Raw genomic sequence first — 20,458 nt, forward strand, 5'->3', positions numbered from 1 at the left:
CCCTTTGAGGTCCCTTCAAATCCAAACCATTCCAGGATTCAATGGGAGTGTGATGGAAACCTCCTCACCTCCAGTATGGAGACATCGTCCATGCACAGACGAACTCACACCACCCACCACAGCATCACATTTCCCTGCTCACCCCTATCACAGCATCCCCACATGCTCCAAGGCCAGACAGCGAATATCCTCTTTATCTGCCAGCAAAGGAAACACTTTTACCACTTTTACCCCCTTTCTAACACTTTCTTTTTGCAGTAACCACAATTTCTCAACATCGCTGCAGCTCTTCTAGAAAGGCTGTGGGGAAATTACAGGAAAAATACATTATTTAAATATAATAGGCAGCAGTTAAACACGAGGCACCGACAGGTCAGAAAGCACTGGCATCACCAGCTGCTGCTCTTCCTCCCAAAACACACAGGGACTGATGCTTTATAGAGTTGCACCAACCACAGGACTCGCCCCAACCCCAGCCAAGAACATTCACCACAATTTAGTTGCAGGGCTAAGAGGGGTGTCCACTGCCAGGGCACCCAGGTGCTCGTCCACTCCTGCATGATGGATGGCAGCAAGTGGATGAGAACACTGCCACTGCCTTATCATGGGGGCAGGAAATAATACCCGAGCCAGGAGGGATCTCTGGAGGTCACCCAGAGTGGGCCCAGAAGTGCAAACTTGCTTCCCCCTGGAAGCTCCTCCAGCGGGGCTCATTGCTCATTAACAGATCTCTTGCTGTTCATCCACAGACCTGTGGCAGCGGGAGGAGCCCAGTCCCAGGCAGCAGTTGGTGTCCTGGAAAAGCCACGGCACGAATGCCTGGCTACAGCTCCCTTCCCAGGATCCATGCAAGGGTGGTGTTGGGAGCTGGGGAGTGCTGGGCGCTGCTGAGCACCAACACTCAGTGCTGCTGACAACCCCTCCTCACTGCTTTCGTGCCGTCCAGGGGTGAAGTGGGGCAAAGACCCTCACCAAAGCCCTCCTCAAGCCTGTTGGGAAACAGAGGGCAGCAGGGCTGTGGGATGGGGATTGCTCACTTCACACACAGAGATTGCCCCACCAGCACATCTACTAAGTACAAGACTGCTCAGCAAATTTATGGCACTGAGGCCAGCGAACTGTTTGCTCTTCCCAGATTTCCGGGGGAGGAAGGAGAATGCAAAACTCTAGCCTGATGGGTTTTGCAATTGTTTGGAAAAATCCCCAGATTCAGAGGTGAGATAGTGCTCAAGGGAGCCGCAGGGGCATTTGGGGACTTAAAGGACAGCCAAAAAAACCTGCCCTGTCAAAACCTGCCTGCAGAGGTTCAGAGAATGGCCACGCCCTGCCCAAGCATCACCCAAGGGTACTAGAAAAATGCTGGAAAGTGGAGAAGATAGTATCAGCCCGGAGGCAAACAATGCAGCAGCAGCAAACAAAGCAGGAAGGTATTTCCAAGCACAAACACACTTCCCGGAGAGCATGAAAAAGTCATCAGTGACAGGTCCTGTTCAGGGAGAGGAAGCACCAAGGGTGTCATGGGGCAGGACAGGCTATTCAAGGCAGTGATGCTTGCACCAGAAACCTCTTGCTCATCATCTCTAAGCTGTTTCCAGCACAGGGAGCTGCTTAGCTGGGTCCAGCAAGGGTAGGGCTCAGCTGCTCTCCCATGGCAGCTCATCCCCTGGGTGCCTGCGGCTCAATCTTCCTCCAACGATGAGGGTACCCCAGCCCAGCTCCCTCCTGGCTGCTGCATCCTCTTCCAGTGCTCTGCAGGTCCAGGCATGCTGCCCAGCAAGACAAACCTGGCACCAGGCATTCCCAGTTGAATTTTTTTACAGCCAGTTCCTTGGGAAAAATCCGACTGTTCATTTACTAATTTTAGGGCGGTGACTAATGGAGCTGAGTGCTACCTGGCACAAAAGGCACCAGGGGAGGCTTTGGCTGGTCATGCCAGGGGAACGCCATCTGCATGGCTCCAAGGGTGCCAGCTCTGAATTTCGACCAAGCTGGGTGGCTTGGGAGACTGACCTCACTCCACAGGCTGTAAATCCCAGTGCAGGAGGCTCCCAATGAACACACTTGCTCATGCAAACCCCAGCCAGCATCCCAGCTTGTCAGGTGGGACATTCTGCAGCCCTTGCTGCCTCAGAGAACACTGCGTGGTAAAGACAGCATGGTTTATAACCTATATGATCCAGAAATCTGGTTTATAAACCCAGAACAGGATCCGGGTGGTTCACCTGTGATTTCACCAATGGTCATGGTGTGACACAGGGAAACTACAGGAAAAAAATATCCAGAGCTTGGATTAGGTAGAGAACAGAGCCTGACATCTCAGGATCAACACACTTCTGCTGGGCACAGGACCTCCTTGCAACGCTCCCGCCCTCGGGAACGCAGTGTCCAGCCTCCCCTCCCCCTCCCGGTGCCCGGTGCCACCATGGCAGCACTCCGGGCTGGCGATCCCGTTACAGCCAGCTCCTGCCCAGGGAGCACACGCCTGAAATTTGAGTTTGCTCCATTCGTCATGTCTCCAGGCTGTTTGTTCCCAAACAAACTCTCTTTAGTCACCGCCTAAAAATCCCATGACGGCGACATGAGACGCTGCTTCTTTGCTCCAAGAAAAATGAAAAGGGGAATAAAGGGGAGGGTTTGGGTTTTTTTTTTTGGTGCAGGCAAAGGTCTCAAAGTGATCCCCTCTCCCCTGGAAGGCCGGTAAGCTCAGTGTCAGGCACACCGACCTGAATTTCCCCCTCCTGCTGCTCCATGTCTCCGCTCTGGCTCTGAGCGGAGCTCCCCCCAGCCAGCGGGGGTTCCTGCCTCCCTGCCCTGCACTCCTGTAGGGCTGCAGGACGGAGGTGCTCAGCTATTGCCAAGCTCTGCCGGGTCCCGCGTTTCTGAGAAAGAAAACAAGCCTGTCCCCATCCTGAGAAGGATGCTCCGAGAGCATCACGCTCACAGGAGACACGCAGGGAGGGTGCCCTGTCTCCCCTGTCTCCTCCACTTCCCAGCCCGAGCCAGACTCGAGGATACACAAACAAGACACGGTGCCTCGCTTCCCAGCTGAAGGAAATTGCTCAGCATGCATTTCCGTACTGCTCTCCGGTGACAAAGCCGCTGCCGGCCCGGTGAGATGGGGGGCTGGTGGCCCTCCGCCCCCACCATCACCTCCGCAGGCTCCGGGTGCCTCAGCAAGGAGCCCTGGAAGGGTCCCGGCGGAGCCGGTGTGCTCCGCTCCCGCCGTGGAAGCGCGAGGCCGGCGGGAACAAGCTGCCTGCCTCACCCCGACCACACGCCTGCCCTCACGCTGCTTCCCCCTGCCTGCCTGGGTTCCTGCCCGCTCTGAACAGCACATCCTCTTCCTCCCGCCGGCTCACTCGGGGCTGGCCGGGGCTGGCATCTCCCGCAGGGGCTCACCAATCCCGCCGTGACTCACAGCGGCAGCGCTGCCGGGGACACACCGTCCCATCCCTCGCCCCCGGTCCCCTCCAGCCAGCCATGCCCAATGCCCACCCCGTCCCCCGCACGGTGCTTTCCCCGCCGCCCCCGCTCACCGGCAGCGGGGCCCCGACCAGGCGATGCAGCGCGGGCAGCTGCGCCCCCAGGGCCAGCGCCTCCTCCACGGCGTAAACCGGGGCTCGTCGGGGCTCCGGGAAGCTGCCGAAGGCGAAGGGATCCCCGTCCTCCAGGTACTGCACCCGGCATGGCACCGTCGCCTCCGCCGCCTCCACCACCGCCATGGCCCGCCGCCGCCGCGGCCCCGCGCAACACGGCACCCGGGGCGGACACGGCCTCGGACCGGCCCCTCCGCCCTCCCCGAGCGGGAGGCGCCGCTCAGATCGGGGCTCGGCGCGCCCTCCCGCGGGCGCATCCAGGAAGGATGCTCCAGGCTCTGGGGGGCTCCACTGGAACGCTCTGGTGTCAGGGGTGCTCCAGGATGGATGCTCCGGGTTCTGGGGAGCTCCACTGGAACGCTCTGGTATCAGGGGTGCTCCAGGATGGATGCTCCAGGCTCTGGGGAGCTCCACTGGAACGCTCTGGTATCAGGGGTGCTCCAGGATGGATGCTCCAGGCTCTGGGGAGCTCCACTGGAACGCTCTGGTATCAGGGGTGCTCCAGGATGGATGCTCCGGGTTCTGGGGGGCTCCACTGGAATGCTCTGGTATCAGGGGTGCTCCAGGATGGATGCTCCAGGTTCTGGGGGGCTCCATCAGGGTGCCCCGGTATCCAGGATTTCCAGACCCCAGGTTGCTCTGGTGTCAGGAGTGCTCCAGGCCCTGTGGGGCACCACTGGGATGCTCCAGGATGCTCCAGGCCCCATGAGGTTCCAGGCTGCTCCACGGGACCAGGTAGGTTGGCTCACCGCAGGTGAACTGGACCACAGATGGGCAGCTGGGCTCAATCTCCCCGTCCTGGGGCAGGGGGGAAGCAGCACAGGATGAGCTTCCTGGATCCAGGGGTGTTGTGGTACCACCCTGGAAGTGGGGCATACTGAGCTCAAACTGCAAAGTAAAGCTTGTGTAAAACCCGTTTTACTTTCTTTTTGACAGATTACCTGGACAATGACAATGGTCAGATGTGATGCAGCGGTGGGTAGGGAGCTTTCCCCTTGCTCCTGCCTCCAGCCTGTGTTCCCCAGCCGTTGGCTTCTGCTGGCAAACATTTGTAGCACATTTGTACCCAGGCAGAGACATGAGAAAAGGTGATGCCACCGAGGCTCCCCGGGAAGTGTCCTGTGGCCCATTCCCAGCTGGCCAGTGGGCTCAGGCTGGCACTGAGCATCAGAGAGTGCCCAAGCCATAGGCACTACCAGCCAGAGGTTTGCTCTGGCTAAGGTGTCCTGTCCTGTCCTGCAGGGACACAGGTCAGAGCTGGCTCTCCATGGAGCACTCTGTCAGCGTCCCTTCTTGCCCCCTGCCCCGCATCCCACCCCTCTGGGCTGCTTGGGCATAGCTTGCTGCCCACCCAGGACACGGAGTGTGAATCTCCTGGACTGGGAGCCTCAGGGATGGGGTGTGGGAGATGGGGCACCTCCCAGGGCCTGGTGGATGGCCTAATCAGCAAGCAGGAGATTTTAGGAGTATCTGAGGGGGGCTGAGGAGGTAAAGGGGAGACAGGCATTTTGGGGGCCCCCCAGGGGTGTTCCCAGGCTGGTGTTCAGGCAGCTCCTGGGGCAGGGGTGGATGGTTTCAGCTGGGAAGGGGCTGGCTGGGAGGAGGGTGGGGAATTTGTGGGTGCATGAGGACTAAGCCAGGGTGGGGAGACTCAGACAAAGCAGAGACACGGGGGCAGGGCATGGGGGACTAGGGCGATGCAGGTGGCACCGGGACAGCTGCAGGAGGACAGAGGGCACGGGGGACTAGCGTGGGGCACGGGGCTCCGGGAGCGTGCAGATGAGCGGGGATGGAGCAGGGGGATGCAAGGGGTGAGTAGGGGGCTGCTGGGGTCCGGGGCGGGTGCGAAGGCCTGGGGCCGTGGCGGGGGTGCCGAGGTCCGGGGCGGGCCGGGGCCGGGGCCGGGGCCGGTGCCGGGCGGGGCGGGGCCCGGGGGCCGTCCCGGCGCATCCCCACGTGCGCGTGACGCGGGCGGGGGCCGGGACCGGGACGGCGGCGGAGCGGAGCGGCGGGAGCGGCGGGGCCATGCAGCCCCCGGCGGCCTCCCCCGGACCCGCCGCCCCGGCGGGAGCCGAGCTGCTGCGGTGGCAGTGGCGGGAGGTGCAGGCGCCCTGCCTGGTGGCCGCCTGGATCCTGGTAGCCAGCCTGGCCAAGATCGGTGAGTGTCCCCGTGTCCCCACCCGCTCCGGTCCCCCGGGAGCAGACGTGCCCACCCCCGGGCACGCAGGGGGGATGCGGCATCTCCGGCGGGCGCGGGGGCACCCGGGACGAGGGATGTCACCGCGCGCCGGGACACGGGTCATGGGGACAAATCCGGCCGGTCACCACTCTCAGCTGGATTGCGGAGGTCGGGCACCACGCCACATCCTCCGTGCCCTGCCGTGGGGTGATGTACGGCGACGGGGTTAAGACACCACCCGGAGGGAAAGGGGGGGGGGGGCGGGCTGTGCTTTCCTGCCAGGGACGGATGGATGGATGGATGGATGGGTGGGCACAGAGGATGGAGGGTTCGTGAGGAGAAGCCCCAAAGGATGTCCCATGTTCCCAAAGGCTGGCACAGCACCTGCCACTGGCATGTCTGGAAGCCATTGTTCCCCCACAGCCCGGGGAAGGGCTCGGTGGTGCCAGCGCCAGGCAGGATGTGCCCCCAGCAGCCTGGGGATGGCAGGTGCCTGCAGTCTCCTCCAGTGGGTCACTCCGGATTGGGTTGGCCTTGGACTCTTGTGCTCCCCGGCACAGCACCACGCAGCCGGGGGAGGCTCTGCTGGGAGAGACTGTGTGGGAAGGCACAATGAGGATCTGTGTGAGCTGCGCAGGGCTGGGCTCCCCACCGGCATCCGGGGTGCTGGGGAGGGGACACCCGTGCGTGGGTGCCAAGCAGGGGTACCCAGAGGGCTCGTCCCCCACAGTGCCGCTGCCTGCCGTGCTGGGCCCAGGGGATGAGATCGTGACCTTGAGCCAGGTTTTCTCCTCAGAGACCCCACTGAGGGCACAGCCCCCATGGTGGGAGCGCAGACACCCTCTGAGTTTCGAGTTGGATCAAGAAATGTGGGTTCAGAGTTTGGCAGGGGAATCTCTGATCAGCCAGGGATGTGCAGCAGCACTCGTTACACGGAGACAGCTACAGCTGTGACCACCAGCTGGCCTCTTCCTGTCCCAGCATCACTGTGGATCTTCCGTTCCTCTCCTTCCTTGCTTTCTTGCAAGAGAGACCTAAAGCCTCGCGAGGAGTGAATTAAAAGGTATCATGGGTTTAAAAATACAGCACTCTGCTGTAGCTGTGCCACCTCCAGCTGCCGAGTGCGTCCCTCCTACCTGCAGAAGATCAGAGAGAAAATTCCTTTCCCTGGCTGTTATTTTCTTCTCTCCAGCCTCTCCCCAGAGCTGCTCCGTGTGCAGGTTTCCATTGATGTGCTCCCCTCAGCCACCCTGGTTTTGTGCAGGTTGGTGCAGGGGGGCCTGAGCTGGGATCATTCCCAAATCCCCAGATCTGCCACATTCTTCCAGGCCTGAGGCTGATGGCCACTCTCCTTCTCTGTGAGACACAGCCCTGATGGCTTTGAGCTGCCAGGTTTAGTGGATCCAGTGGATCCAGTGGATTCTCAGAGCCTGGAGCCAATAGCAACACCCAGACCTGGAGGCACAGCTGCAGGCAGCACCCTGCCGTGGGTGTCCCCAGAGATGGCACCTGCAGTCCCCAGGGTGCACAGGAGTCCACAGAGGAGATGAAGCAGGGGCGGAGGATTTTGGGGAGCAGAGAGGGCAGCGCCAGCTGTGCAGCCATGGACGCTGAGCGCAGGCTGGCGCAGAGGATCCGCTGTGGTTGTGGCGCTGGGCTGCCAGCTCACAGCCCTGTGACTGCAGGGGAGGAAGCGGCCCCACGCCCGGGTGATGGGGAAATGACACTGTGGGCTCTGTTCTCAGAGGCAGTCACGATGCTGGGGTGACCCAAGCCAGCAAACACCCGGGGCAGGGAAGAACTGGCTTGGGTGTTGCCTTCCTGCACAGCGAGGCATCATCCGGGCTTTGCTGCCTTTTCCATCCACAGTCAGAGCACAGGATGGGGAGCACAGAGGTGATGAGCATTGCCCCAAAACATTCTCCTCACACATAGCTGCCCCACGGGCAGGAGTTTGCCAGCAGACGGATGTTTTTCTATGCAGCAGCATTGCAAGCATCTCTCCTTGCCCCATCACCTCAGTCTCGTCTTGGTTTAGGTGTTCTGCCATTTCCCAGTCTCTGGAGAAGCAGAGGAGGTTTTGGCTCTGAGTTCTCTCAATGGCAAATCCTTTATTATGTATGCCTGAGTATGGATTATGCCTCTGAAGTTAATTCACATGTGGCTAAGTTACTGTTGCTGTGGGAACCTTTAGTGCTGAAATCCTTGACTAGTGTGTATAAAATTAGAGCTTGTTCAGTCTGTCCCCACTGGCTGCTCTCTGTGACACATGGGAGCTCATGTGCTGCCATTTCCTGGGGAGGCTGGCAGCTCTCCCCATCAGCCAGCAGATTTTTGGACAAGCATGATCTTTCCCATTGATGCTTCTTCTTTATTTGACCAAGTTTCTGGCTTGGTGAAATCAATCATAGAATAGTTTGAGTTGGAAGGGACTTTAGAGATTATCTTTTTCCAACTACTCTTCCATGGGCAGAGACACCTTCCTTTAGACCAAGTTGCTCAAAGTCCCATCCAACCTGGCCTTGAACACTTCCAGGATGGATGACAGCCAGGACCCATGTCCCCACAGCATCCCTGCACGCTCTCCTGGGTGCCCCAGCCAGGACAGCTCCACAGCACAAGGAATGCAGCTGGGTTGCCGAAGCAGAGAGCAGGGATCTTGGCAATGTTCCTGAGAATGCAGAAAGGGGCTGGACGCCTCGTTCCCTTCTTGAAAACTTCAGAGCTTTGTTCCCGTGGGTGGGAAGCGGCTTCACAGCCTGCTGCAGGCGCTGAGTGAGCACCATTCGTCCACCGGTGAAGGCAGCTTGTGTGGGGTGAGCAGGGCTCTGCAGTGACTTGGGTGGTCATTTAGCAGGAATTTGGCCTGGATGAAGCCCAACCAGCAGTTCCTCAAGCTGTGGGTCTGCTTGGAGGGCTGTAGTGTCCGCATCACCACAGTCTCCAGGGCTGTACTGCCGCCCATAGCAGTGAGCAGAGGTGCCTGGGGCTAAGGGGGGGTGCCCCGGGCTCTGTGGCTGGGGTGTTCAGTGGCAGAGCTATGGCAGAGGCTTGGCCTGGCTGCTCTTTCCTATGGAGGTGCTTGGTGGTGGAGCTGCAGATCACGCTGCTCCTGTGCTCCCTGCTCTGCCCCTGCTGGCTGTAGCTGTGCTCCTGCTGTATTATGGCAGGGAGCCAGTGCTGGGGCATGGATGGAGCTTGCTGTGCCAAGCAGCAACGTCTTGAGGTCCTCAGCTAAAGGAAAAGTGGCCCTTAGCCTGCCCATTGGGTGGGGGGTTCGAAGATGTCTCTGGTTGTGAACCAGATCTTTGTCATTGAATTATCTCCACTAATTCAGAGCTCAGCTGCGGTGAAGGAAAGAAAATCACCCAGAGGTGCTGGGGAAGGAGAAAGGAAGAACATCAGGAGGCCACAACCTCAGTTCTCTGGCTGTCCACATCTCAGGGACACTGGGATAGTCCCAGAAGGATAGAGCAGGACCAGGACAGGTTCAGAGGAGAATGACAAGGGCATAGACACATGGAAACCTACTGATGAAATACTGCCTGTTCCTGGGCTCCCCTCCAGGTCTACGCCACTGGAGACGGCACCCTGAGCTAGGCAGACCTTATGGTCTGTGCATTGGGGTTCCAAAGGAGGGAAGCAGCTGAGTGACCCAGGGTTGGTGCAGGACCATAGCACAACTTTCCTTCTGGAGGGGTAGCTTGGCACAAGCAATGGGCAGCTTTAGTCCAGCTAAAGGGCTTTGGGGACTGGGTTTTGGGGTTGGCAGCAGGGCTGGGCTTGTAGACAAGCGATGGCTCAGAGCCTACCCTGATGTCCCTTGTACCTGCTGGGTGCACAAGGACAGAGGAGGCTCTCAAAGTGCCTGGAGGAACCCACTCCCCAGGAGATTTCCTCATCTGATGGTCAAGTCATGCGACAGAGCTGGGCTGGATGTCACAACTGATGGCAGAACCCAGTGACAGGGGGACAAAATCGCTGTGACCCTCAATAGCCTTTCCCCAAGCAATGCCCTTTTGGAGGGGCAGCAAAAACACAGCACCTTGTGCTAGTGAGGAGAAACTCCCAGGGATGGGGGTTGCCTGCCTGGAAGCTGGACTGATTTGGGGTTACACAGGACACCCTGACATGGGGGACAAGGGTGCCTGGAGGAATGAATCTCCTGTGCTGGCTGGCGTGGCACCCTGCTGGCTTGTGCCTCAGCACAGGCTCACTGCCACATTACTGCTGGATGAATACCAGGGCATCCTCTGTTTGCTTTAGAAAATACACCCTGTTCCATGGCAGCTTAAGATTTGGCCCAAACCTTGCATGGAATAAACTGATTATTCCAAGCATCTCTAAATCTGCAGCTCCCAAGTGCCTGTGTTTTCGCATGCAGGTAGGTTAGCTGGTGCTGAGGGAGGTTGTGCTCGGGCATGGCTTGTGCTGCAGTGGTTTGCATGCTGCTCTGGCTCCTTGCTCAGATGGATGCAAACAAGGTCACCCTGTCACCAGGGCTGAGCATTCTCATCTCCGAGTGGGGTGACATGTCCTGGTGTACCAGGATTTCTTCACTTGAACAGCAGCCAGCAGTGCTTGTGACGCTGTGAACGTGCTCGCTGCCTGCTTTAAACCTTTAAGTGCAGATAGCAGGAGCCAAGAAAAGTAAAATGCCTGGCTGATTGGCTTATTAGACAGTGGCTGAGAGGGAAGTCCTAAAGAGTCAGGGATCTGAAATCCTGACCTGGGACGTAGCTGGAAGGTCTTTTGTGCACATGTGGCCATGAAGCAGCCTTTCCATAGGTGCTCCCTTGTACTCCTCGCATCCGTCATGCATCGCCCAACTCTTCTGTGAAGCCTGTGGATTTGGAATGCTCTGTCCATGTGGCTGTTTGGCTGATGCTCTCATTCTTCTTTTTCTTCTAGTTTTCCACCTGTCAAGGAAGGTGACATCCGTTGTCCCGGAGAGCTGCCTTCTCATCCTGCTGGGGCTGGGCCTGGGGGGCATCGTGTTGGCCGTGGCAAAGAAAGCCGAGTACCAGCTGGAGCCCAACATGTTCTTCCTCTTCCTCCTGCCCCCCATTGTCCTGGACTCGGGGTACTTCATGCCCAGCCGGCTGTTCTTCGACAACATTGGTGCCATCCTCACCTACGCAGTGGTGGGCACGCTCTGGAACTCCTTCGCCACCGGCACCGCGCTCTGGGGGCTGCACCGGGCCGGGCTCATGGGTGGGTGTGCAGGACTGCCCAGCTCGGACCACATCCCCAAAAAATAGGTTGGAGGTGCAAAGCACCCCCAGTTTCATAGCCCACTGCCTCTCCCTGCTGTGGATTCCTAGGAATTACAGCACGAGCAGGCTCCTGACATCCTGGGAATGGTGCTCTGGCAGGACGGTCAAGCGTGCAGGGCAGACGGGCCCCGCTTGGCACTGGGCTGACTCATGTCTTTGCTATTTCTGTCTGCCGACCTTGGCTAGCAGTTGCTGGCTCGCTGCCGTGTTCCCTGTCCTTGGCTGGAGCCGCTGGCCCTGGCTGGTTTTTGAGCTCTCCTGAGCTCTGAGGAGCCACTTGATGCCTGGATCCGAGGTGGGGCTGCTGAACCACCTTTGGTGGTGGCTGCTGGAGGAGCAGTGATGCACCTGGGTGCCAACAGGGACATCCCTCATTCTCCTCTTATGTTGCAGCAAGAAGGCACCGAGTCCCACTTTTCCAGGAACATCCTGGAGGTCTGGGAACACTTTTGGGCTCATCCCACTGCACTCCTAGTTAAGATGCTGCAGCCAAGTCACTGGAATCAGATGAGGGACAGGCTTGTTTCCACCTGGTGAGAGGGGCTCTGGGGTGGCTGGTTTGCCTGACCTTGGTCCTTCTGTCCTAACAGATCCAGGTGTTGAAGCTGGGCTGATGGATTTCCTGCTCTTTGGCAGCCTGATTTCTGCTGTGGACCCTGTGGCAGTCCTGGCTGTCTTTGAAGAGGTCCATGTTAATGAGACCCTCTTCATCATTGTGTTTGGCGAGTCTCTCCTGAATGATGCTGTCACCGTGGTGAGTTGCAGCCTGGGGGACTCTAATGTTGAGCCCAACACGTCCAAGGTGCTGGAATTCCCCAGGATGGGCAGAGGATGCAGGTGACATCCCTGAGCTGGGGGCAGACCATGCCATGCTCTCTTGGCCTTTCCTCTCTCCTGGCCCTGGGAGACTTTGCCTGCTGAAATGAGCTGAGAGATTTGGGGTGGAAAATGCCCCTTCCACAGGACCCTTCCTGCCCGTCTCAAGGCAGGGCGATGCCCTGTGTTTCTCAAGGGATTTGCCTTGCCTGCAGGTGCTGTACAAGGTCTTCAACTCTTTTGTGGAGCTGGGCCCAGCGCACATCCATGCCACAGACTACGTGAAGGGGGTAGGTGAGTAATTGCCACACCAGCCCCTCCACCTCCTCCTCTGCTGTGGAAGTGGAGGGGGACAAGCACAGGAGCCGTTGTCCTGTGGGGTGGGCACTGAGCACCACAGCTCTGTCACCTCCATGCATCACATGAGGTGAACTGCAGAATTGTGTGGGCTAGAAGGGACCTTAAAGACCATCTTGTTCCAACACCCCCTGCCATGGGCAGGGACACCTTCCAGTAGACCAGGTTGCTCAGAGCCCCCCCAACCTGGCCTTGAACACAGGGATGGGACAGCCAGTCTGTGCCAGGGCCTCACCACCCTCACAGGGAAGAATTTCTTCCTAATACCCAATCTAATCCTGCTCTCTGTCAGTTTGAAGCCATTCCCCCTTGTCCTGTTATTCCATGTCCATGTCAAAAGTCCCTCTCCAGCTCTTTTGGAGTACTCTTCAGCTACTGGAAGGGCTTCTGAGGTCTCCCCATGGTCTTCTCCAGGCTGAACAGTCCTAACTCTATCAGCCTGCCCCCACAGCAGAGGTGCTCCAGGGGATGCCTTGGGATCATCCAAAGTTTTTTGCTCCATAGGATGGGGACCTGGGTGGGAACATGGCGCTTGGCCAGCCCAGCATGGCACGGCTGAGGGGCACAGGAGCTGGGCCCACTTCCTTGTGGTTCAAATGAGACTTCTCCTTCCACCAGCCTCCTTCTTCCTGGTGAGCCTGGGGGGCACAGCCGTGGGGCTGCTCTTCGCCTTCCTGCTGGCCCTGATCACGCGGTTCACCAAGCGCGTGCGCATCATCGAGCCGCTCTTCGTCTTCCTCCTGGCCTACGTCGCGTACCTCACTGCCGAGATGGTCTCGCTCTCCGCCATCCTGGCGTGAGTACCGCGGTGTCCCCCAGGGGAACCCAGGAAATTTGGGGTGCAGTGCTGAGCAGCAAGAGGCAGTGAGTAGACCCACTCCTCATCCTGCCATAGGGCCATGCCATCTCCTCCTGCCCCTCTGCAGAGTCACCTTCTGTGGGATCTGCTGCAAGAAGTACGTGGAAGCCAACATCTCCCAGAAATCCCGCACCACAGTCAAGTACACCATGAAGACCCTGGCCAGCAGCTCAGAGACCATCATCTTCATGTTTCTGGGCATCTCGGCTGTGGACACCTCCAAGTGGACATGGGACACAGCACTGGTGCTGGGCACCCTGTTCTTTATCCTGCTCTTCAGAGCCGTGGGTCAGTCTGTCCTGCTGCGTATATGGCCGGTAGCACACAGCCCTTTTCATGCCAAAAAGGGATATTGCCCAGGAAAGGTTGGGGCACACGGCCAGCCATGGATCCTGGCTGGGACTGTGTGCCGTTCTGCTGGAGCAGGCAGGGTTCTCCCAGCATTCCAGGCTCTCCTCCTCCTTCTTCCCCAGGTGTTGTTCTCCAAACATACGTGCTCAACCGCTTCCGCCTCATCCCCCTGGACAGGATCGACCAGGTGGTCATGTCATATGGTGGCCTCCGTGGGGCCGTGGCCTTCGCCCTGGTCATCCTGCTGGACAGGGAAAAGGTGAAAGCCAAGGACTACTTTGTGGCAACGACCATCGTGGTGGTGTTCTTCACTGTCATTGTGCAGGTGCGGATGGGCACTGTGCCCTCCTCCAGTGCTGCTTTCTTGCCCCAGAACTGGCCTGGGGACATTTGCTTTGGGAAAGTATTTTTTTAAGTGACCTTTGGTCCTCGGTGCTTTCTGGCACCCCAACCATCAGCAGGTGTGCAGGACTGCTATGGGGCCTGTTGTGATGGTGGGGCCATGGCCCACCTTCTTTTCCCAGTGGCATTTTGTTCTGGGACTGACTCCAGGAGCTCCAAGAGTGCATGCCTGTCCAGGCTGTTCTCTGTACAAAGCTGCTGATGGGCCCCAGCTCTGGCATTCAGTGCCCTGGGAAGGGAAGCCACAGGGAGGATGAAAATGAGTCTAGGGGAAGGATGATTGGGAGTGCACACCATGGCACAGGGGTCAGGTTGACAGGGGCATGCGTGGCTGGCACAGCCACTGTCCCCAGTCACTTGGTGCTGCTTCTGCTCCCCATGCCCCAGCTATGCACCCTCTTGCCCTCCCAGTCTTTCCCTTGCCTTCTCCTGCCATTCTAGGGCCTCACCATCAAACCCCTGGTGACGTGGCTGAAGGTGAAGCGTAGTGACCACCACAAACCCACACTGAACGAGGAGCTGCATGAGCACGTAAGTGATAGTGCCAGAGGCTGCCCAGCCCCCTCACGTGTGGGACTGGCTGAGGGCCATGTATGACCTTGGCATCCCCAGGGCACCCCACAGCCTTGCCACCCCTCACCCTCTTCCCCTCACTCAAGGCCTTTGACCACATCTTGGCAGCGGTGGAGGACATCGTGGGGCACCATGGCTACCACTACTGGCGGGACAAGTGAGTGTCTTAGACAGGATCCTCTGCTGACTGTTAGTGAATGGGAGATGCATGCCAGCCACAGGGACATCTTGGGGTTCTCACAGGAGGACACCCCTGCTGTGGACAGGGCAGCAGGACCAAGAAGCCTGTATGTCTGTCCATCAGTCTGCATAGGTACCATCGGACTGCTGTTGTGCAGCAGACCAAGATCACAATAGCATCCTAGAGAGAGGTCAGGTTGGGGATGCTGTGGAGCTGACATTGCTTGCCAAGGTCAGAACTTGGGGTGTCCATGTTGGTGGCAACGGCCCTCTGCCTCCTCATGGATGGAGCTGCGCTGGGCACTGAGGAGGGAACAGCCCTGTTCCTGCCTGGGCAGTGTTTATCTGCAGCACAGGGACAGGAAAAGGATGCAAAAAGCCTGTTTCCTGCAGGGGAAGTGCTCCAGCAGGGTGGCCCCAGTCCTACTCCCACTGTCTCCCACAGATCTGACGGTGTCTGGCTTCCCCTTGGGCAGGCTGAAGGGTGACCATGTCCCCTCCCCTCCTGCTCTCCCTGGCAGTGTGTCCCAGTGCACAGCCAGGTCCTGCGTGCCCAGCCTCCCTTCACGGTACTTGGCACGCTCAGCCTGGTGTGGGTAGATATCCCTGGCCGTGGTACCCCACGGGAGCTGAACTGCCTGTGTCTTCATCTCATGGCAGGTGGGAACAGTTTGACAAGAAATACCTGAGCCAGCTCCTGATGCGGAAATCTGCCTACAGGCTGCGGGATGAGATCTGGGATGTTTACTACAAGCTGAATATCCGTGATGCTATCAGCTTTGTAGATCAGGTACAGGCAGAAATGGTGTCCAGGCAGTGGGATGGCCCTGGCAGGAGAGGTTCCCCTCATGATGTTCCTCCCCACATGTGCACTCTTTGGCCAGGCAGTGGGGACCTGCCCATCCCAGCTGGGTCCTTGCTGTCCTGATGCCAGCCTTGTCTTCCCACGTCCCAGGGTGGCCACGTGCACTCAGCTGCCAAGCTGGCGCTGCCCTCCATGCCCAGCCGCACGTCCATGTCGGAGTCATCGGTCACAAACCTCCTGTGAGTACAACCATCCCTCTGAGCTGGACAGACCTCAGAGCCGCCCTCTTCCCTGGGGGCGGGTTGCAGCAGGGCTGGCAGGGGGCTGGCATGGAGCCCAGCCCGTCCATCTCCATCTCCCCGCAGGAGGGAGAGCGGCAGTGGCGCGTGCCTGGACCTGCAGGTGATCGACACGGTGCGGAGCCGCCGGGACAAGGAGGACGCTGCCATGCACCACGTGCTGCGAGGGAGCCTCTACAAGCCCCGCCGGCGGGTGAGCACTCCCGGGCACGGCGTGCGGCTGACCCCCAGGGGAGCAGCACCCGCAAGAGGAGCAGGGATGGACGATGCTCCGCGGGGCCAGCTGCTCACCCTGTGTCTCTTTGCCTCTCCCTCGGCCAGTACAAGGCCAGCTACAGCCGTCACTTCATCTCTCCAGATAAACAAGAGCGCCAAGATAAAGAAATCTTCCGGCAGAACATGAAGAGGCGTCTGGAGACCTTCAAATCCACAAAGCACAATGTCTGCTCCTCCAAGAGCAAGGCCAGGCTGAAAGAAAAAGGCAGGAAAAAGGCAAGTCCTCCCCAAGCTCCTGTTCTTTTCCTACCTCTGGGCTTTGGCCACCCCAGGATGCAGTAAGAGAGGTCTTCTTGGGGTGTAGGTGAAGTGTTGCAGGGCATCAGCACCTCCAGAGCCAGCAGGGAAAAGTGGCTCATCTCTCCTCAGTCCTGTTGATGCTGCGTGTGAGCATGCAGGCGTTGTGTGTCTATGTGTCCCCAGCATGCCATCAGTGCTGTGGGGTGGCTCTTCACTGAGCAAAGCCCTGGAGTAGCCCCAGGTTTGTTTTGCAAGAGCACTCGGCACAAAGCAGCCTCAATGTTGGTGCAGATCCAGGCTCAGAAGTGTGGCACTGCACCTCAAATTGAGCCTTAGGTATCTTATTTTTTTGGAGGCTTTTGAAGCTGTTGCAGCTGAGCAATTCCTTGTGGGGCAAAGCCTAAGGACTGGAAACCATCTGCCATGTAGCCAGAGTGGGAATCTGCATGCCCAATGTTGGCTGGCCTGCAGGACCACCTCTTGGGTTAAGGGCTTTGCACAGGGCAGGTCCCAGCCAGTTCCTCTTCTTTCACAGAAGAACATCTCTCTGACCAAAGAGACACCCAATGGGAAGACTCACAGAAATGTCCCCTGGCAGGATGCAGGTAAGGCCAGCGGCAGGTGAGGATGGCAGGTGCTGGCAAGGGGACCTGGTGGCATGGGATGGGGGTACCTGCTGTGCCTGCCCACTGCCAGCTCGGTGGGATGACAGCATCAGGGTTGTGCTGGCACCAAACCAAGCCCCTCCATCTGCCTGCAGCTCCTGTCCTGGTGATGGTCAGCTCAGAGGAGGAGGAGAGCGATAGCTCAGAGACGGAGAAAGAGGATGACGAGGGGATTGTGTTTGTTGCTCGAGCCACTGATGAGGTCCTGCAGGGAAAGACAACTCCTGGTAGGCACCAATGCTCCATTCCAGGGCAGCTGCCATCGGGTAGCTTATCCTTCCTCTGCCTGTGGAACAAAGCTGCCATGGCCTGGGCAAAACCAAAGTACACAGAGCATGAATGGGAGAATCACTGTCCTCTGGAGGCATGGTAGAGCCTCTCTGTGTCCTGCATCTCTGGGCCAGCACATGCTGTGATTCTTGGGGTTGTCCTGCATAGGGCAAGGAGTAGGACTCCATAATCCTTGTGGGTCCTTTCCAACTGAGGATATTCTAGGGTTCTATGGCCATTTGGTAGTGGTTGGTTCTGCAATGTTTGCAGGGTCCAAGGAGAGACTGAGAGCTGTGCAAGCTCCCTCTCACTGTCCCTCCATCTGCATCTCCAGGCAGCCTGGATGTCTGCCCCAGCCCCTGCATCATCCCCCCATCGCCAACCTTGGCAGAGAAGGAGCTGCCATGGAAAGGAGACCAGGCTGATCTGGCTGTTTATGTCTCCTCGGAGACCACCAAAATTGTGCCAGTGGATATGCAGAAGGCGTGGAACCAAAGCATCTCCTCCCTGGAGAGCATCGCTTCCCCCCCAGGCATCGAGAGCGGACCTCAGCACAGGAGATTTGCCTGCCCTGTGCTGGAGGAGCAACCCCAGTCTGCAAGCCAGGCGATGCCAGAGCAGAGCTCCTGCTTCCAGTTCCCCAGCCATGTCTCCAAGAGCGGCCGGTCACAGAGTGACAGCAGCCCGGACGGTCCTGAGCAGCAGGAGCTGCAGCCTTTGATGGGCACAGAGGAGCAGGGCAGGATGCCGCCCTCTGCAGAGCCCAGGTGGCTGATGTTCAACAGAGCAAGCCACCTCTGAGGCACCCTGCGGATCGGAAAGGGGCCAAGAGCTCCAGACAGGCTATGACCTGGTGACTGCTCTGTCTTGCACTGCAAAGCTTGTGTGTGTCTCCATAAACTCCAGGAGTGGCAGGAGAACCCAGTACTCCTCCTGGAGTTGCTCTCCAGGGTGCGCTTTGCCCATGCACCTACTGATGCCAACCTGGTCAGTAACTGGTCTTTGTGCTGCGACAGCAGGTACCAGCCCCTGTCCACCCAGGGAGGCACAGATCCCAAACCTCGTTCTTCCTCTCTGGTCCCTACACCTCTCTGCAGCTGGGAGGTTAGAGGTACTTCTCCCAGAGCTGGGATCCCAAACAGACTTGATCCTGTCACGGCTGTGCTGCCCTGAGGTGGTGGCTGCTGGAAGGTGGGCTGTGGCTGCTCACAGGTGTGAGAGAATGAGCTGGTCTCCAGCCTGGCTGTGAGCAGATCTCTGGGAAAAGGGCTGAGAGTAGCGCTGGTGCACAGGAGCCCACCCACACCCAGTGACTGAGCCACTGACTTCAAGGTGGCCACAGTGCTGGTTCCTCACAGCATGCATGGAGCTCAGAGATGGGCTCCTTGCCACGACAGCTCCGTGTTCCCCAGGTTATGGAGGCATCACAGAGGCAAGGCCATGGCTTTCTCAGGACTGGGAGCAGCGCTCCTGGGCTTTGGCTCCACCAGGAGCTGGGCTAGCAAACCTGCACGCACAGGGACTCCTCCAACAGCCGACCTGCTGTGCCAGCCTCGCACCTGTCACCTGGATGTGTTCCCAACAGCTTCAGTGTTCAGCTTTCTGGCTTGACTGGGAGGCAGCTGCCCTGCACAGCATCCTTGGTGTTCATTCTGCCCACGTCTGAGTCTCCCAGTTGCCTGGGTGCATCAGCTGGGAGGACTGGTCATGGTGCAGGGAGTGGAGCGAGCAGCAGGTGTGAATGTACATCAGGAACAGGGGTGATGGGTGTGACCGGTGTGCATCTTCAAAGGTCTGTCCCCTACACCTGCATCCCAGCCACCCCTCTTCCCTCCTCAGTAGGTCATGGGAGCTGGTGGCCCACACGATGAATTATTCCTGGTGTGACCTCAAGGGCCAAGAATTGCACCCCAAGAACTGCTCAGCACACAAAAGAGCACAATGGCTGGGCACTGGCAGAGCAGGAGGGTTGGGGATCACTCCTCTTTGGGAAAAATGGGGACTTGCACTGATAATGCTCCAAAGCAGACAAAAGGCTGCCTTTTCCAGCCGTATGGGTGTGCCGAGACAGCAGGTGCCAAGGGGACACTTGGATGCACTGGGTGGGTGAGTCCAATGTGGAGCAGGTGAGCTGGTGGGAGTCCCAGCCCTGTCAGCAGGGCTCAGCAGAGGCCCTCCAGCTCTGTACCTCTTCCACCAGATGAGCATGAGGTTTTTAAAAGGTTTTTATATAGTTTTGCATTTCTGGTATGACTTATTCTAGTTTTGATTTCTGATATTGGGCCATACTAAGTCTCTAGTTGGGTCAGTGTTTTCTGTAGCCATGGGCACCACAAATGACTCAAGACTTAATATATTATTTGCAAGGATATTGTTATAATGTGAAGATATATGCAGAGTATTTTGTAATGTTCAATAAACTGGAGTTGGAGCAGATGTTGTGATCTGGTCTGTCTGTTGTCTGGGAACCTCTGCCCATCCTGGTTCAGTTCTCCTTTGCAGGCACCATGTCCTTGTGCCTCTGCATTCTTCTCCACCCGAGGCCCCAACCCCCCTCTCTTGATGTGCCTAACTGGATTTCCTGGTTTCCGTAAAGTTTGTGGAAAATGTGAAATTCTTTCCAAAGAGATGCGTGCCTGCAGCCATCGTTAGGCTGTGCAGAGGGAGCAGCCAGCAAGAGACCAGGTCCTTCTGCCAGAGCTGTGGCTGCACAGCCACCAGCGTGCTGGGAGCCCACATCTCCCCGTGTCCTCTCTCCTTGCCAAAAATATGTTTTAAAGGGGTCTGTTTCAGGGTATTCTGGGTCACAGGAGCCTCCTTGCATTGGTGTGTGCTGGTTTTACTCTTCCCCTTGATCTCCTGGTCTCCGCTTTTCCTGAAGGAAAGTAAACGTGGTTTACTTGATTCACAAGGCAGATGTTTGGCTTGTATTGAACCTGGCATCCTCCATCAACCCCTGGTCCTTTTTGGCAGGGTAAAATGTAGGTTCTAGCCCTGTTAGTTTTGCACTGGCCCCTGTGGAAGCTCTTGGTCCTTTCCCATCTGCCTTGCATCCCACCATCCACGCTGCTGGCTGAGCTGTGCTCTGCATGCTGGACCTCAGTACCAGCACTGCCTGCAGCCACCATTGCCTTGGCAGTGCACCAGGCTGTGTGGGCCAGGTGGTTTCCTGGAAGAGGTGGGTCTGCGTCCTTCAGGTCCTCAGAGGAGGGAAAGCTGACATCTCAGCTTCAGGAAATGCTGGGGCTGGTTGCTGCTCTCTCATCCAGACATCTGAGCCTAGCAGCTAATGTGTGTGCAGGCTCTCCATGCCA

At 58.1% G+C, this 20,458-nt stretch overlaps 1 protein-coding gene across 2 annotated transcripts; it reads left to right on the plus strand.

The window, feature by feature from the left end:
- Nucleotides 1–5,547: 5,547 nt before the first annotated feature.
- On the plus strand, nt 5,548–19,580 carry SLC9A5 (solute carrier family 9 member A5). 2 transcript variants are annotated; one of them, XM_038148416.1, is made up of 16 exons: nt 5,548–5,754; nt 10,687–10,989; nt 11,642–11,805; nt 12,083–12,161; nt 12,843–13,020; nt 13,151–13,371; nt 13,557–13,759; nt 14,278–14,367; nt 14,496–14,566; nt 15,250–15,379; nt 15,545–15,633; nt 15,760–15,886; nt 16,015–16,185; nt 16,745–16,814; nt 16,970–17,101; nt 17,415–17,717. In XM_038148416.1, exons 1-16 carry the CDS (start codon nt 5,622–5,624, stop codon nt 17,567–17,569), a joined length of 2,316 nt encoding a protein of 771 aa, XP_038004344.1. In that variant the 5' UTR covers nt 5,548–5,621; the 3' UTR covers nt 17,570–17,717. The 2 variants fall into 2 exon arrangements, with proteins under 2 accessions (XP_038004344.1, XP_038004343.1); XM_038148415.1 differs by having other exon boundaries at nt 5,622–5,754; nt 17,479–19,580.
- The last annotated feature ends 878 nt before the right edge of the window (nt 19,581–20,458 follow it).

The sequence above is a fragment of the Motacilla alba genome, chromosome 11 (assembly GCF_015832195.1).
Source record: "Motacilla alba alba isolate MOTALB_02 chromosome 11, Motacilla_alba_V1.0_pri, whole genome shotgun sequence".
Classification (NCBI taxonomy): Eukaryota; Metazoa; Chordata; class Aves; order Passeriformes; family Motacillidae; genus Motacilla; species Motacilla alba.

What these genes read in the sequence shown, in the direction of transcription:
- SLC9A5 (XM_038148415.1), top strand. Translation starts at nt 5,622, where the DNA reads ATGCAGCCCCCGGCGGCCTCCCCCGGACCCGCCGCCCCGGCGGGAGCC. An exon ending in AGCCAGCCTGGCCAAGATCG is followed by an intron (nt 5,755 to 10,686) that starts GTGAGTGTCCCC and finishes TTTTTCTTCTAG; the next exon opens with TTTTCCACCTGTCAAGGAAG. An exon ending in ACGAGGAGCTGCATGAGCAC is followed by an intron (nt 14,368 to 14,495) that starts GTAAGTGATAGT and finishes CCCTCACTCAAG; the next exon opens with GCCTTTGACCACATCTTGGC.